The 14,171-nt window shown below is 59.2% G+C and overlaps 2 protein-coding genes across 4 annotated transcripts in view; both read right to left on the bottom strand.

The window, feature by feature from the left end:
• LOC138922075 (large ribosomal subunit protein uL15m-like) overlaps nucleotides 1-14,171 on the bottom strand; it is a 414,353-nt gene that overhangs the window by 95,381 nt on the left and 304,801 nt on the right.
• On the bottom strand, nucleotides 3,938-13,940 carry LOC138922058 (ral guanine nucleotide dissociation stimulator-like). 3 transcript variants are annotated; one of them, XR_011435163.1, is made up of 14 exons: nucleotides 13,736-13,934; nucleotides 13,181-13,297; nucleotides 12,126-12,316; nucleotides 10,561-10,673; nucleotides 10,066-10,427; nucleotides 9,068-9,283; nucleotides 8,605-8,708; nucleotides 8,061-8,127; nucleotides 6,477-6,530; nucleotides 5,984-6,058; nucleotides 5,387-5,419; nucleotides 4,900-5,198; nucleotides 4,590-4,693; nucleotides 3,938-4,264 (listed from the first exon to the last, which is right to left on the bottom strand). XR_011435163.1 is itself a non-coding variant. In XM_070258895.1 (14 exons), exons 1-14 carry the CDS (start codon nucleotides 13,868-13,870, stop codon nucleotides 4,107-4,109), a joined length of 1,851 nt encoding a protein of 616 aa, XP_070114996.1. In that variant the 5' UTR covers nucleotides 13,871-13,934; the 3' UTR covers nucleotides 3,938-4,106. The 3 variants fall into 3 exon arrangements, 2 of the variants coding, with proteins under 2 accessions (XP_070114996.1, XP_070114997.1); XM_070258895.1 differs by having other exon boundaries at nucleotides 4,900-5,021; XM_070258896.1 differs by lacking the exon at nucleotides 12,126-12,316 and having other exon boundaries at nucleotides 4,900-5,021; nucleotides 13,736-13,940.

Here is a 14,171-nt window from a genome sequence, read left to right as displayed (position 1 = left end):
CCAGCCCCAACAGGTCTGCTGGCAGGAGAGAAGTGGCAAGCCCTTTGGAACTTGCCGTAGCCTTGCAAAATTGCACCTTGCAGCAGAGGTGAATTCCTGCGGGGTGCGCTCGCATGGGGTGCCCCGTCCAGTCCCATACACACCCCTGCCCTTCCTCAGATTTGGCAGAGATGATTCTGGGAACTGGTCTGGGCATCCCATAGCTCCACGGCCAACAATTGCTGGTGACTGTGGAAGATCTGAGCAAACAGGAGGGGACGGGGAAGAGGGCGGGAGAGAGCGATTGTGGACAGGCTCAGCAGCCAGGCAGAGAAAGTGAGCGCCCAAGAAGGATGTGCTGACAGCACCAGGAAAGAGAGGAGACGCTGGTGCCCCTGAGATGGAGCCCGGCACTTCACTGACGTCTCCTTGAAGGGTCCCACGTTTTCTTGCTTGAGCTCTTGCAACTTCAAGACATACCAATCCTTTTCTTTTATTAAACTCCTCTGTGGGACGTAGGAAGCATAGACAGGGATTTCTTGTGGAGGAGAGACTGGATTTCAGCTGAGTAGAGCAAGGAGGGCTTTCCGTTTCACGGTGCTCTCGCATTTTCCTTTCCGAAGTATATTATTTATCTGCGCTTGAAAGTCACAGAGAGTTACCGATTCGCGGGATGATTCCGTTGTCGCCCTCACAGCGACACAGTAAAACCTACCTAGTCGGAATGGATCATTCCTTCTGTGCAATACTCCGGTAGACTCCAAAGATCATTTCAAAAGCGCTGGTATATCTCTGTTCTCAAATAAGAGGTCTGCTTCCAGGTCTCCATTTTTCTGCTCTTTATTGCATGTTAATTCAGAGTTGCAAGGAGGAAAGACCACATTTGCCTCAATCTTTAGATCTCTATGTGCTGGAAATTGGATTCACAGAAATGGACAAGGCCTTTGAGGGATCGTGCTGTCAACAGAGACCTTTTCCGGCATCAGCAACGTGACAATAAACCGCTGCTTGTTAGGACTTGATTGTCTATTGGAGGGATGGAGCTTGCAGTATTATGGAAATCCTCTTTAGAATTGCTTACCTTCACGTGACAGATTTATCAGTTTCTGAGAGTGATGTGTTAAAATAACCTAGGGTGGCGCAGGGCTTAAACTGGCCCACTCCACTTTGGAGGCCCGGCATTGGCACGTTCGGGTCACGGTTGTGGACATTCACACCGCTTATCGGGCCATGCTGTGGCAGACATCCCACGTGTTAAATAGAGGAAGATGGGCACAGATCTTAGCCCAAGGCTAGTCTTCCTCAAGGGAAAAAAAAAAAAAACCGAGGAAGATTGGCAATGGATGTTAGCTCAGGGTGAATCTTAGCCCTTGGGCATCTTCAGCTGTGGTCATTTGCAAAATATGTAGACCATGCATGTACTGGGCAAGCCCAGGCAGGACAGCGCAGCCGGCCTCCCGCCTGGGTGCTTGGGGCTGCTTGTTGTGGAGCCTCTGCTGGAACCGTCTGGGTGGATTCAGTGCAGAGAATGATGACAACGGACTGCCTTGCTTCACCCTCAGAGTTTCCCCTGAGTTTTCTCCATCTTGACATGCAAAGCAGACACTGTCTGGAGCCCTCGTGTTCCTCTGGGACTCGGGCTTCCCTCTGCTCCTCAGCCTGGAGAGGAGGAAGCCCACGTGTGGACTTCAGGAGATTCCTGACCGCGTTTTGTGGGCTAGCACGTCCTGGGCTTGAAGTCCCCAGGGAATGAGCAGAATCCAATCCAGGTAGGACTGCCATGACCCAGACCCTTCAGGAAGGCAGGTTATGGTCCCCTAACCAGGCAGAGCACCATGACCAGCCGCGGGGTTTGTGGAGGGCGAAGGGAAGATGAAATGGGTCCTGGAAGAAGGTGCTTATAAATACCAGCTACCGAGAGGGAACCAGCTGCAAAACCGTGCATTTGAGGAGTATGAGTATTATTTCTTGATTCTGTTTGGAATAAGTTAGAGTGCATGATATATTTGTGTGTGAGTGAACATATATATATAGCTCTCTCTCTAAAATTTATATCAAAGTAACATAAAGACTGATGAGATACAGGTGCTGCACATGTGGGCCTCTTTTTGCTGGCGATCAGTTCATTTTTGGCCATTGGAAGCCCAAAGAGGCAGCGAGTTATTGTCCTCTGCCGTCTGGTAGGCTCATGACAAACAAAGCGCTGCAACCAAAGGGTCGGCTCTCAGGAGCCTCACGGCCCTGTGAGGGAAACCCCTTGGACACGGTGTCTTCCTCCTGGGCCTGGACTAGCCTTGGGACTTGGCACTTCTCTTTCTCTGTGGCGGGAAGGTACAGCCGGCTCCGGCTTCCATTTAGAAAGTCACCTTCCTGGATGGCTGTGCCATACCAAGAAGGGCCTGGGCTGCTGGGAACCAGCATTTCTCCTCAGCTGCTGGCCGTACTGAGGAGGCCTCCCTGGCAGGGTTCACGCTGCTGTGTGTCTGGGTGACACTTGCAGCCATCAGAAAGGAGGGGAGAACTCAGAAGGGCCAAGCACTTCCTGTGGTCCTAGTCTTACAGGGTCTTTCCCGGGGTGGGGTGGGGGGGGGGGCGTTCAAAATGCCAGGTGGTAACCCTCTAGCTCCTGGTCACCGGGTGGGTTCTTGGAGTGAGCTCGGAGCAGTGTCTGCTCACCACCAGACTGGAACCATTTAAGTGTTTTAATTTTGTCAGGCTGTGTTTACCCGTCATCCGTTTGCTTGCGTTCCCTGCTGGACCCCTCAACCACCCTCCTCTCACGACTCATCTCTGAAAGCTTCCAACGGGAAAGGTTCACACCCACACCATAAACGGAGCATAAGGCTGGGCAAGAGAACACAGCCCTCCGAGGGGCTGCATGGTTTATAGGCTCAGGTCCTCCTGCCCCGTTAGGATGAGTCAGAAACAACATGCCTGAGTGTGTGAACAGGTGATTGCCTGAGACCACACACCTCAGAACCACAGGGGCCCAGATGTCACCCTGGGCAGCGAGGGAGAGTATAGGTCATTCTTTGGCCAGGATTAGGGTATCTAATGTTTGCAAAGCAGACTCCACCCGTGATCCGTCAGACCCTGCCAGGGAGGAGTGGCCACGAGGTACGGGACAGAGAGGCCGAGGCATTCGAGGGAATTTCTGCCCTTCCAAGAATTGCAGAAGGAAGTGCACGGAGGCAGGAAATCCTGGTGGACAAGGAGCAGTGATGCGTCGGGAAGGATGCCCAGATGTAGCCTTCAAAGCTGCATCACAGATCTGTCCCCCTGGATACCAAACTTGCAGGGAAAGGAATTCAGAGCCGTGGACCAGGATCCCAGAGGATTCCAATCCAGGTGAAGGGTGAACATGGAGCCCCCAGAGGGGCCGGGGGAGGGAGGGTCCTGCCTGCCCTTAGTCCATCTGCACATGACCTTCTCCGGCCTTGACCCTCCACATGCACGTTTTGAGCTTTTACATCGTTCTCTGCACTTAGAGCTGCTGCTGTCCAGAGCCTCATTAGAAAACGACAAGTTCCTAACATCTGGTGAAGAGGAACCTCCACAAGAGAAGCCGAAAACGTGGCCTCTCCTCCAAAGGGGTGGAAAAGCAGCTACTGTCCTGGGGCAGGTCGTGGTGCTGGCCCGTGCCATTTTAAAGACACCCGCATTCCAGTGGTTGTTGCTCTGCCTGTGAAAGTACCTCCACCCTCTAAATGCCAGGAGCTCTGGGTGCTGTCTCTGCTCCTGGCCCACGTGAACCACACTGAAATGAAGCCGTCCTCTGAGTAAGGGGGGGCGCGGAGGTGTCCCTCAGTATCCAGGGAGGGGCCTGGCCCTTCTCCCTTCTCTCACATACAATAAGCTGAGACCCTGCAAGATTTCTTCATTCCAGGAGGAACGCGAGAGTCTGTGTCTCCTTGACACGAGCACAGGAGGGGAAAGAACCAGACCGTGACTCGCAGGCTGGAACAGAAACAGGATTTTAACATCAAATTCAAAACTAGTACTAACTATTAACACGAAAGAAATACGGCCCCTTCCCAAGTGGTAAACAGGCGCTGGGGTGGAGCTGCCAGGCCTGTGGGGTGGGGTCGTCCCCTCCCTCTTGGGCTCCAGGGCTCCCAGGAAAAGGCTTAGAATGTTCTTCTCCCCATCAGCATGGGAGGAGCCGGCCTGGGGCCCCGCGTGTTTCCCAGCCGCGTCCCCGCCGCTGAAGAGCAGGCTGCACTCGAGCTGTTGGAAGGACCGGGATCTGCCACTGTTGCTGGGTTCTGCGTCAGGGGTCTGGTGACTGAAGAGAAGACACTGATGATTGGGGGGGTCACACCAGTATCCCAGCCCAACACCTCAGCCCCACTGCATTCTGCTCCAAACCTTGTCCTGAGTGTTCAGTCAACACTACCCCATTGTCCCTGACATGGGAGCTGGCATTTCGCTTCACCCATTTCACAGAAGAGGAAGCTGAGTCCCACAAAGGTCAAGGGAATTGTCCCTCACAGGCCTGGTCAGCAGTGGAGCTGGGATCCCCGTGCCGGCTGTCCATCTCCCTAGGCCCGTGCTTAGCCCGAAGCTTTCCGGAGCCCCTGGCTTCAGTCCCTGCCTGTCTGGACACTCACCGAGCCCTGAGCTGAGAGACGCGCGGTTCTTCTTGGGCAGGAAAAACCGGCGCATCTTGCCGGCCCTCTCCTGTGGGGGCTCCAGGTGGCAGGACAGGCTGTAGCTAAAGGACAGAGGGGACTTTTCAGCTACCGGGAGCCACACCTCAGGTGACCCTCCCAGAGACGGCCAGCAGTTGGAGTCCCAGGGCCCCACGGGTGACCATGCGACAAGCCCCGGGACTGACCCGGAAGCCACGGGCACGGGCTCCCTGGAGCTGGCCATCAGAGAGAGTCCGCCTTGCCCTCACCAACTCCTGCCCCGCCTCACCTCTCATCCTCGCTGAGGGGCTCCATGGCCTCGAACCAGGCCCCAAATCGCTCCTCAGCCTCAATGTGGTAAAGATGGACTGCCTCCTGGAGCAGGAAGATCTGCTCGGTGACTTTGAATTCCTGGGAGAAAGGACATGATGCAGACGGGGCCTGGGTGGGGGACCGTGCTGGGGACTCAGACAGGTGAGAAGAGGGTCAAGGAGCTGGTCTGGGGTCTTGGCCCACATGGGAACCCTCCTTCCCTCCAATTCCGTGCAGGACTTGCTCGTTCTCACAGTTGGCTTGAAATAGCTCCTCCTGCAGGAAGGTGTCCTTGGTGCCAGCCCCTTCCCCCACGCACCAATGGGACGGCTTTCCCAGCTCTGGGTGCCGAACTCTCCCAAGAAAAGCAAGGCCCAAGGCATCGGGCCAGAGAAGGTCTTCCCCGGAGGAGTCTCTGATTGCCACAGCCCCACCCTCCGCACGGGGAGGCCACAGCTGCTCACCTCACTCCTTTTCTCAAAATTGATCTCATTTCCCTGGAAGGCAGAGAGCCAAAGCCCATGAGCAACAGCCCCCTTAGCCCATAGCTAGCCCCCGTCTCCACCCTTTCTCAGGTTGCTCTACCAGCAGGGTCGACCAGGGAGCAGGCGCTACCAGAAACGGGAATGGGTCCCGGGCAAGACTCTGAGCTCCAGAGCAAGGAGGCCACGGGGCTATGGCTCAGGGACATTCTAAGACAGCCCTCTCTGACAGACAGACAGACTGAGGCCTCAGGCAGGAAGGGATGCTCAGCCACTCGTGTGCTTCCTGCCTTGGAGGGGCCTGGCTTCACTCCCTGCAGGGGCGGGGCCTGAGGGAGAGGCTGAGTCCAGCTCAGACACACCCTCCAGCAGCTCCGCAGTCAGGCAGCCTGGACTGGCGGCTCACCTGGATCCTATATTCACTCATCACTAAGATGGCCATGACACCCAGCTCCCGGGGTGGCTGTGAGGCCCTCACGAGAGGACTCTGCCAAGGGTTGTGAGCTCAGGCCTCAGTGCAAGTCTCTCCTCCCAAATCTCCGAATCCTGATCCCCAGCCCCACCTCCAGGCTCACTCACCTCCAGGTAATCCTCCATGTTGGTGTCCAGCAGCAGTAGGTAATTGAGGAATGTGCCAAGGAAGGGGATGAGCCCCTGTGCCAGCGGGGTGGAGACGGTGATGAGATCCCGCTCTCAGGAGCCGTCAAAGACCTCTCCTCCACTCCTCACCCCAGCCTCCTGCCCAGCCCAAGCTACCCACCTAGGCGGCCTCCCCCCAATTTCCTCCTCTTCTCTCCTCCAGGAACCCCAAACTCCTCCAGGCACCTCCCAGCAGCCGGCTCTGGCAAAACCCAGGGTACGTGGTCCCCGCCCCTCCCTGTCCTAAATCCGTTGTGCGCCCATCCATTCCAGGCCTCCTCCTGGTCACTTCCAATGCAGGCATTTCAGGTCTGTGGCACCAGGAGCAGGGCTGGAGGAGAAAGGCTCCCTCTCTGCTGGTAGAGACCTCCGGCTAGGAAGGGGAGTCCCCTCTCCTGCGACTCCTGGGCCCCTCCTCCACAGGCACCCTTACCTTCTGGGCACCTGTGGGGCCCGTCTCCAGGCTGGTCAACATAGAGGTCGCCTCCTGCCAGGGTGTTGACAGGGCCAGTGAGCCGACGCTCCCCTCCAAGTGTCCTCCCAGACCCCTCCCAGATCGGGGACCCTGGACATGTGGCCCCAGTCACCTGGTGCCCCTGCGGCTCCCGCCTCCAGGGTGCTCTGATTCCAGAGCCATCCCAGCTCCAACACTCACTCCTGTGTGACCTTGGGCCCGCCCAGGCCTCCCTGAACCTGTTACCTCGTCTGGAAGGTTTGACGAACTCTGTCTGCCTCCCACAGTCTCCTGAGGCCCAAGCGTCATCTGACCGTCATCACTGCTCTCCGCTCAAGCCTGCCTCTGGAGCCAGGTCCAAGCTCCCCACATTCCTCCCCACCCTTGAGCCTCGGCACCCACTGTGAGGCCTGCACCACGGCTCATCTCCCTCTGGCTCCCAGATGAGGAGACCAAGGCCCACACAGGGGCAGGGACTTGCTCAGGGGGCCCCAGAGGAGAGGCTGCTCCCCCTCCCAGCCACAGGCCCTGTCTCCTCTGCCTTCACACCACCCTCTGCCCAGCCGCTGACCACAGTGCTGTCCTCGGGACTCTCAGGCTGTGTTCGGGCCCCCAGCTGGGCCGAGCCACGGATGGAGGGAGATGAGGTGTCTCAGGAGGCCTGGTCAAGTGGCTTCTGCCAGCCCCAACGCCCAGGAGTCTCTGATCCCAGGCCGAGGCCAAGGCCTTGCTAAAGCCCTCAGCTCCCTAGGATCCCCTCAGGGAGTTCCCCTGCACAGAATTCTTTCTTCATCCGCTCAGGATGGGGACCCCGAATGCCACGTCTGACTAGCAGGGGAGGGGGCGACCAGGGCACTGCGGGGTGGCATTTCCTTTCTGTTTTACGAGGAAACTTCTGACGTCTGGGCGGGAAGGATCCCTGAAGAAGCCATCAGTTCCCTGGGCACTTGCCCTTGCCCTCCGGGGCACATGTCATCGCCAACAAGGACCTGGGTGAGCATCCCACTGGGACTGTCTGCAGCGCCCACTTTAGGGGCCAGAGTGGGGAGTCACCGAGGGGACACAGATCTGTCCCAGGTCCAGTGTCCGTCCCAAGGCTGGGAAGCCCCTGAGTGCCCCCGGCCCGTGGGATCCGGCAGTGCCCATCCCTCAGGCAGGCAGGGTGCCCTTCTTGCGAGGCACAGTGAAGACAGAAGGAGCAGTGGGGCCCTGGCTTCCTGAGCACAGACTGGGCTGACTTCGGAAGAAAGGAAGCCCGCCCACTCGCTCCAGCCAGTGGCCAGGAGGAAGATGCAGGGCAGCTGATGGAGCAGCATGGAAGCCAGACACCGGCACCTTCTGCCAGGTCCTCAGCCTCCTGGAACAGTCCAGCCCGCACCATTCTATCCCATGCCCCTGGCCTCCTGTCCCAAACTGCCCCCACCTGCCCATGGAGCTAGCACATCCCTCTTCCTGTCCATCTTTTCCTGACCAACTTCACGTGACAGGAGAACCAAAGCTCATCCTGCCGGGTCCCCTCCCCTCTCGCTCCCCCTCCTTCCAGATGTGCAGCCTCCGTCTTACCTTCACCAGCTGCCTCCTGCTCACCCACTGGTCTTTGATGAACCTCTTCAACTTTCGAGAGCTCTTCCTGAGGGGAGAGGAAAGGAGGAAAGAAAACCCGGGGCGGTTGAAGGCGAAATGCCTTTGGCTGAGAACCCGGAAGGTTCAAAGGGCCTGGGGCCTGGACGAGGGTTTTCCCCGGGTTCTTCGGAGCTCTGAGGTCACCGTGGGACTCGGGTGGAGGCTCTCCTGCGGTCACCTGGGGCCTCCATTCCCACTCCGACTGAGCACATTGTTTCTAACAGCGTTGGTTGCCGATGAGGGCTCCGTTGCTGCGAAGTACACCCTTGGAAATCTCCAGTGTGGCTCAATCCAGGATGTGACAAGGGGGGAGCCACTGCCTAGGGTCTCAGAGAGTCTCAGAGACCCGAGCAAGGAGGCCAGTCCCCATCCCTAGGGTCCGCTGCCTCCCAGATGGTCCTAGCTGAATGAGGGGTCCATGGCAGTCGCACGGGGGATGTCTGGTCCGCCCTGGTGGTGCTTGGATGGAGCACGGCCTACCCACCTGGCAACTCGTCCCCATGTCTTTTGCAGACGGCTGATGGAGGGGCTCTGCAGAGCAGACACGATGGCACGCAGGGACGCATAATTTCCAAGGACTCGGCACTCCTGAGGAAGGGAAGGGAATGAGCTGCGACGGCGGGCTGGAGCCCTGCTTCCTCTGGCTTGTGTCCCCTCGTGGGCTTCTGCTGTCCTGGATGAGGCAGATGCCCAGGGAAGCGAGGGAGGGCACACCTGGGAGCTGATGAGTAACGCTCGCGGGCAGGAAGATTTTAGCTCAACCCAGGGCGGGAAGGGAGCTTCCCACCACTGGGACCAGCACTCAAGGTCAGCAGGCCCTTGGCAGCAAGGGGCCTAGGACTTTGCCGAGGCCCAGACCACCGACTTCAAGGCTGAAAGCTGCGAGAGGAGAAGGGGCAGTCCCCCTGACTCCAGGGAGGGGCTCCCTGGGCCCTGCCACTACTGACCTTGGCCACCTGAATCCACAGCTCGACGACTCTGGCCCTGTCCTGGGCCGTCATGCTGAGGTCCCCAAGGCACGTCGTGATGACGCAGCCGGACACGTGAAGAAACTGGTTGATAGTGGCCCGAACCGTGGGAGCCAGGTACTCCTTGCTCCCATTGGGCCGCTGGCACCACACAAAACCCAGGCAGTGGCGGGGCTCCACCTTCTTGAACAGCTCCTGGGGAGGATGGGGACTGTCACCTGACCCTGCCACACCCGAGCTCAGAGTCTGCAGGCCCCCGCAGCCCCAGGCAGGAGGCACTGGTCAGCTGCAGCTCAGGAACCTGAGGAGGTGGCCTGAAGCTTCTGGGAGTCTCTGGGTTTTGTCTGTGTCCGCTGAGGCCGCCCAGCGCAGGATGACCGAGGACCCAATAGGGGCGGGGAAGAGAAGTCCCATTGGCTCGCAGCCCAGTCTTGCTTCCCCCAAGCACCAGAACACGGCTCACACCTGCCCATCTCAAGGGGCATCTTCCACCCGTTCTCATCACCCCCTGGTCCCACTCCCCTTTCAGCTGCACGTTCCCCCGAGGCAGCAACAACCATGGGCTTTGTTTGCCTGTCTTCCATGTAGGTAAGGACGCACTAGGTGTCTAATAAGTACGGAGGCTGTTGAGGCCTCCTGGGCCGATGGGTGAGTGACCCAGGACTTGGCAGCACTCCAGTGAGCTTCCCTCCCCCACCAGAGGGCTATTCTCTGCCCCGCTTCCTCTCTGTTCGACCTCATCCATCCGCACAGCCACTCTGCCCAGCAGGTGCCCGCCCTTGGTGTGCTCTCTACTGTCCATGTGGGGACAGCAAGGACTTGGGGGCCAGAAGGTGGCCCAGGTCACCCGGTGGGTGAGTGGGGGAGCTGTGACTTGCACCCACATCGTTGGATTGCGGCTGAGGGAACAGGAGGTCTGGGGCAGCTGATGGCCCACCAAGGCGGGCCCCACCTAGCCCAAGAGCCCCGCTGCTCACCGCATCCATCCGGGTCAGCTGCTCGGCCACCAGCTTCGGAGGGAAGTCCAGCAGCTTAGGCCTCTCCTCTCTCAGCTCGGCGCTCGCTTCTGCGGTGACTTCGGCAGCTGGAGGCAGAGATCGTCCAAAAGTCAATGGCGCATCTTGCTCCAGCTCAGAAGCTGGCACTGGGGCTGAAGCTGATGGCGCTCGCTCCGGCCCTGGAGAGGCCGATGGAGGTGAGGCTGCTGGAGGTGAGGCTGCTGGTGGTGAGGCCGCCTCCAGCTCCGGCGCGGACGGTGGAACTACAGCTGGAGCTGCCTCTGGCCCCGGAGCTGGCCCTTGCTCTGGCTCTAGAGCCGGCAGGAGCTCTGGAACTGGCGCTGCAGCGGGAGAAAGAGAAAGTTTCACCTACGTACCCGACTTTACAAGACAGGAGAGACTCCGCTGTCTTGAAGGGAGCCCCAGCCCGTGAACCCCACCGCAGACAGTCTTCCCAGACTGCTGTGCCCTCACCTTCCAGCTCTGCCCTCCTGGGCCCCAGATGTTGCAGCTGGACCTGGGGAAGGTAGGCAGGGCCTCCCAGGTGCGACCCAGGCCAGATGACACGCAGAGAGGCCAGCCGCATCCTGAAAGAGGGAAAGGGCGTGGGCTCCCAGAAATCCTGCATTGGGTCCAGCCAGGTTCCCACCATAGAAGACGCGGTACTGGGCGGAAGCAGTTGGGCCACAGAGCCAGAGGCCTGGCCGTCGCTTCCACACTGTCCTCCCAAGGCACCCTGCTTTGGGTCTGGGCCCTGTGCCTGCCCCTTTCCACCAGGGGGGAGTCCCACCCCGGCGCTGACTCCTGTGTGGCCATCCTGGCAGTGGCAGGCCTGCTCATCCAGCAGGTGGAACACGGGGTTTGTGTGAGTCTCTTCTTCCCACTGCCACTCTTCTCGCAAAGAGGCTGGACACAGTCCAGCCCAGCCCTCCACGCCCTTGTGCAAGTGGACTGAGGACTGAGGCCGATGTGTGAGCGGCTCGCTAACACCCCTTCTCTTCTGGGCCTGCTGGTGGTGGTCAGAAGGGGTGGATATGGAGAAGGGGAAGCGGAGGGAGACGGGACTGTGGTGGGGATGGGTCGCCAGGGAACAGCTCAAGCCAGCCTCCCCTCTGGTTCCCAGGGGCTCTGGGACCCCACCCACAGCTCTCTTTCACTCCTATCCCCTTGCAGTAGAAGCCATCAGACCTCAGCCCTCCCAGAGGAATCAAAAGATGAGTGAGATCAGAGTTGTGCCGGGCCCGCCCCAGCCACAGTCCTCTGTCCTCTTGTTCTCCCCCAGCCCTGTTCTGTGGAGACAGGAGGCCCTCGTCTGGCACTCAAAGAACACTCAGGTCTTTAGTTGGCGCTGGGGTCCATCATGCATGAGAACGTGGGAAGAGGCCTCCAGTCGTAAAGGAGCATAGGAGGGCATCCCCTGGGACAGGCGGGGGACAGGATCTGTGGATGATATGGTGTGTGACTATCTGAGTCTCAGGCTGCTGCGGGGGTCCAGGGGCTGTGTCTGCTTCATTCACTGCGTTGTGCCAAGTGTCTCTAAAGCTCCCGCATGTCACAGGTGCTTAATATACAGTGTTCTCGAATGAACTCCAACCAGAAGCATCCCCGGTAGCTGAGTGGGCCTGGGGCCCCTCTGCGGCCCCGGAGACCCCTCCTTGGCTACTCCAAGGACCCGCCCCACGACCAGCTGGATGGAATCCCACACTCCCTGCCAGAGTGCTTTCCGTGTGCCTTTGCAAACTCAGAAAGGCCCCATCCCAGCGATGGGGGAGCAGACTGCTCTTCATCGGGGAGAGGGAAAGAATAACCAGGAACAACCACGGCACGTCTCTCAGCCCCTTCTGTAGAGCCAGGCCCCAGGGAAGCACCTGCCGTGGCTCATCCCATTCGTGCCCACCAGAACCCGATGAAGTTTATCCTCTCCCACTCCACTTTGCAGAGGAGCAATCGAAGCTCAGAGAGATGGAGGGCCGTTTCCAAGACACACAGCTGGCAGTGGGCAGAGTCACCACTGTGCTGAGGAGGGGCTGGGCACTCACGTAGCAAGTAGGTGGTCCAGGACCCCGTGGGAGGTGAGGACAGCCGCGCAGTCAAACACGATGGTGGTGACGTTGGCCATGTTTCGAGGCGCCAAGGCTGGTCCTATGGACGGCGGCAGCCTCTCCAGCAGGCCTGCCTGGAGGGCCCGCATCCTGCAGGCCTCATTCCGCTGCCCGAGTGACTCTCCGCGCTGGGTGAGATGAGGAAGGACACAGAGTCACCAGCACCAGCGTGAACCTCCAGGAAGTCAAGGTCTGGAGGTCCCCCAGGAACTGTGAGCCCCTCAGGGATGTGTGCAGAGGAGGGACAGGATTGCCCACAGCCAACCGGTTTCCAGGCTTGAAAAGTCCAATTTGAGTTTGGGCGGGGGGAGGATTATACGATGAGTTCCTCAGGACACTTGGCTGGCTTGGCAAGGACAGACCGCCCCGCACCAAAGCGTGCATTAAGAGCACTGACCAGCGAATCCAACACAAACATCCCCATTCTAGAGATGAGAGGACGGAAGCTTCGGGCTGCCAAGTGGCTGCTCAGGGTCCTGTGGGTCGGAACTGAGAACCGCCCTAAGCCAGGGCTGCAGGACTCCCCCGCTCCCCCACCTGAGGCTTCATGTGCTCCTGACATGAAGGGAAATGTCTGGTGGGAACCTCAGCCCTCCCCAGTCGGGAGACAGTGCACGGGCAGACAGACGCTGTGAGGATCTGGCTGACTACAAGAAAGGACGCTGGTTTTTCTTTCTTTTACACGAAAGGGAGGTTTGAGACCCTCGTTACAGAGGTTTCAGATTCAGAAAATGGCAGATTTCAAAGATGCCCCTGGCCGAGTGTGAAGCGCAAACATCAGTGTTTTGTCTACTCCGCCTAGGGTTAGGAAAGAGCGACTTCCCACCCTCCTAGGTAGCTGGTGAGGAGGCGTGGAAGTCCAGATTCCTTTGGGACTGGGCCCTTGGGACACTCCAGTGGGAAAGCCCTGGGCGGGTCCAGGGGAGGGCTCCAGATTTGACTCTGGATTGTGGACACACCCCGGTGATCTCAGGGCCCCGGGTGTCACTCACTCTCCCCTCAGTCCAGCCCCGGGCAAGGTCGGTGGTCTGCTGCACTTGCCCCCTGTCCAGGGAGATGGAGCCGTAGGACCCATGCGCCAGCTCCTGGACCATCTCCTGGGTGGAGCTCTGCAAAGACAGCGTCCGGTGGCCGCGGCGGCAGGTAGCAGGGGCCTGCCTGCACTTGCCCACAGGGGGAAAACTCTCCCGCACACCGAGCACAGACAGAGGGGCATCCGCATAGACCTCCAGACAGGGAGCGAATGAGATGACACCTCACGGGCTTGGGATTCACCTACGGGTAGGGCGGCTTGGCTCCCAGCACTCACCTTCCATCCTGCCAGCCACCACCCGGGATATGAACACGACATACCGCCAGGCTTCCAAGCCCTAACCGTCTGCTCCCGTCCAGGGTAGCTCCACGCTCATCCCTGCCTTCCGTCACTCCATGCCCGCCAACACACACACACAATAAGGGTCAAGGGGTGTGGGGCTGCCCGCATGGGAGGGTGGGATCACACTTGTGGCCTGACCCGGAGTGGCCCGCCCTGGGCTGCCTTGTGTTACCTGAGGGTTCCTTCTTCCGAATGGCCTGAGGTCTTGGAGGTGCGGTCTCAGCCAGTGTCGACAGCGCTGGAGAAGACTGTCATTGTTGGCTCTCTGTGCGCCAGAGCCTCGCAAAGAGGGGATACACGAACACATCCTCCTGTGTCGAGTGTCTCTGGTCAAATGGGCTATGTGTACAAAATGGCTGCCTGGTGACCAGAGTTCTAAGCTCTGTTGGGGTCGGTCGCCAAGGAAGTGAGGTCATGTCTCCAAGGTTCCAGGATGGGGGGCCCTTCCCTCCATCAGACCCACCCAAAGCCCCCTCGGGGCTGTTGACCGCTCACCCTCCTTGCCCGTGTCATCTCCCGAGCTGTACAGAAAGTTCCATCACAGCCCTCCCCACAGCTCCTTGGGATCGGAACCAGCGCCCCAGCTTTGAAGAGAGAGCGCCCAGTTC

Source organism: Equus caballus, unplaced genomic scaffold (genome assembly GCF_041296265.1).
Source record: "Equus caballus isolate H_3958 breed thoroughbred unplaced genomic scaffold, TB-T2T haplotype2-0000448, whole genome shotgun sequence".
Lineage (NCBI taxonomy): Eukaryota > Metazoa > Chordata > Mammalia > Perissodactyla > Equidae > Equus > Equus caballus.
Note: the sequence above shows the minus strand (reverse complement) of the source record. Positions and strands in the feature narration are given on the sequence as shown.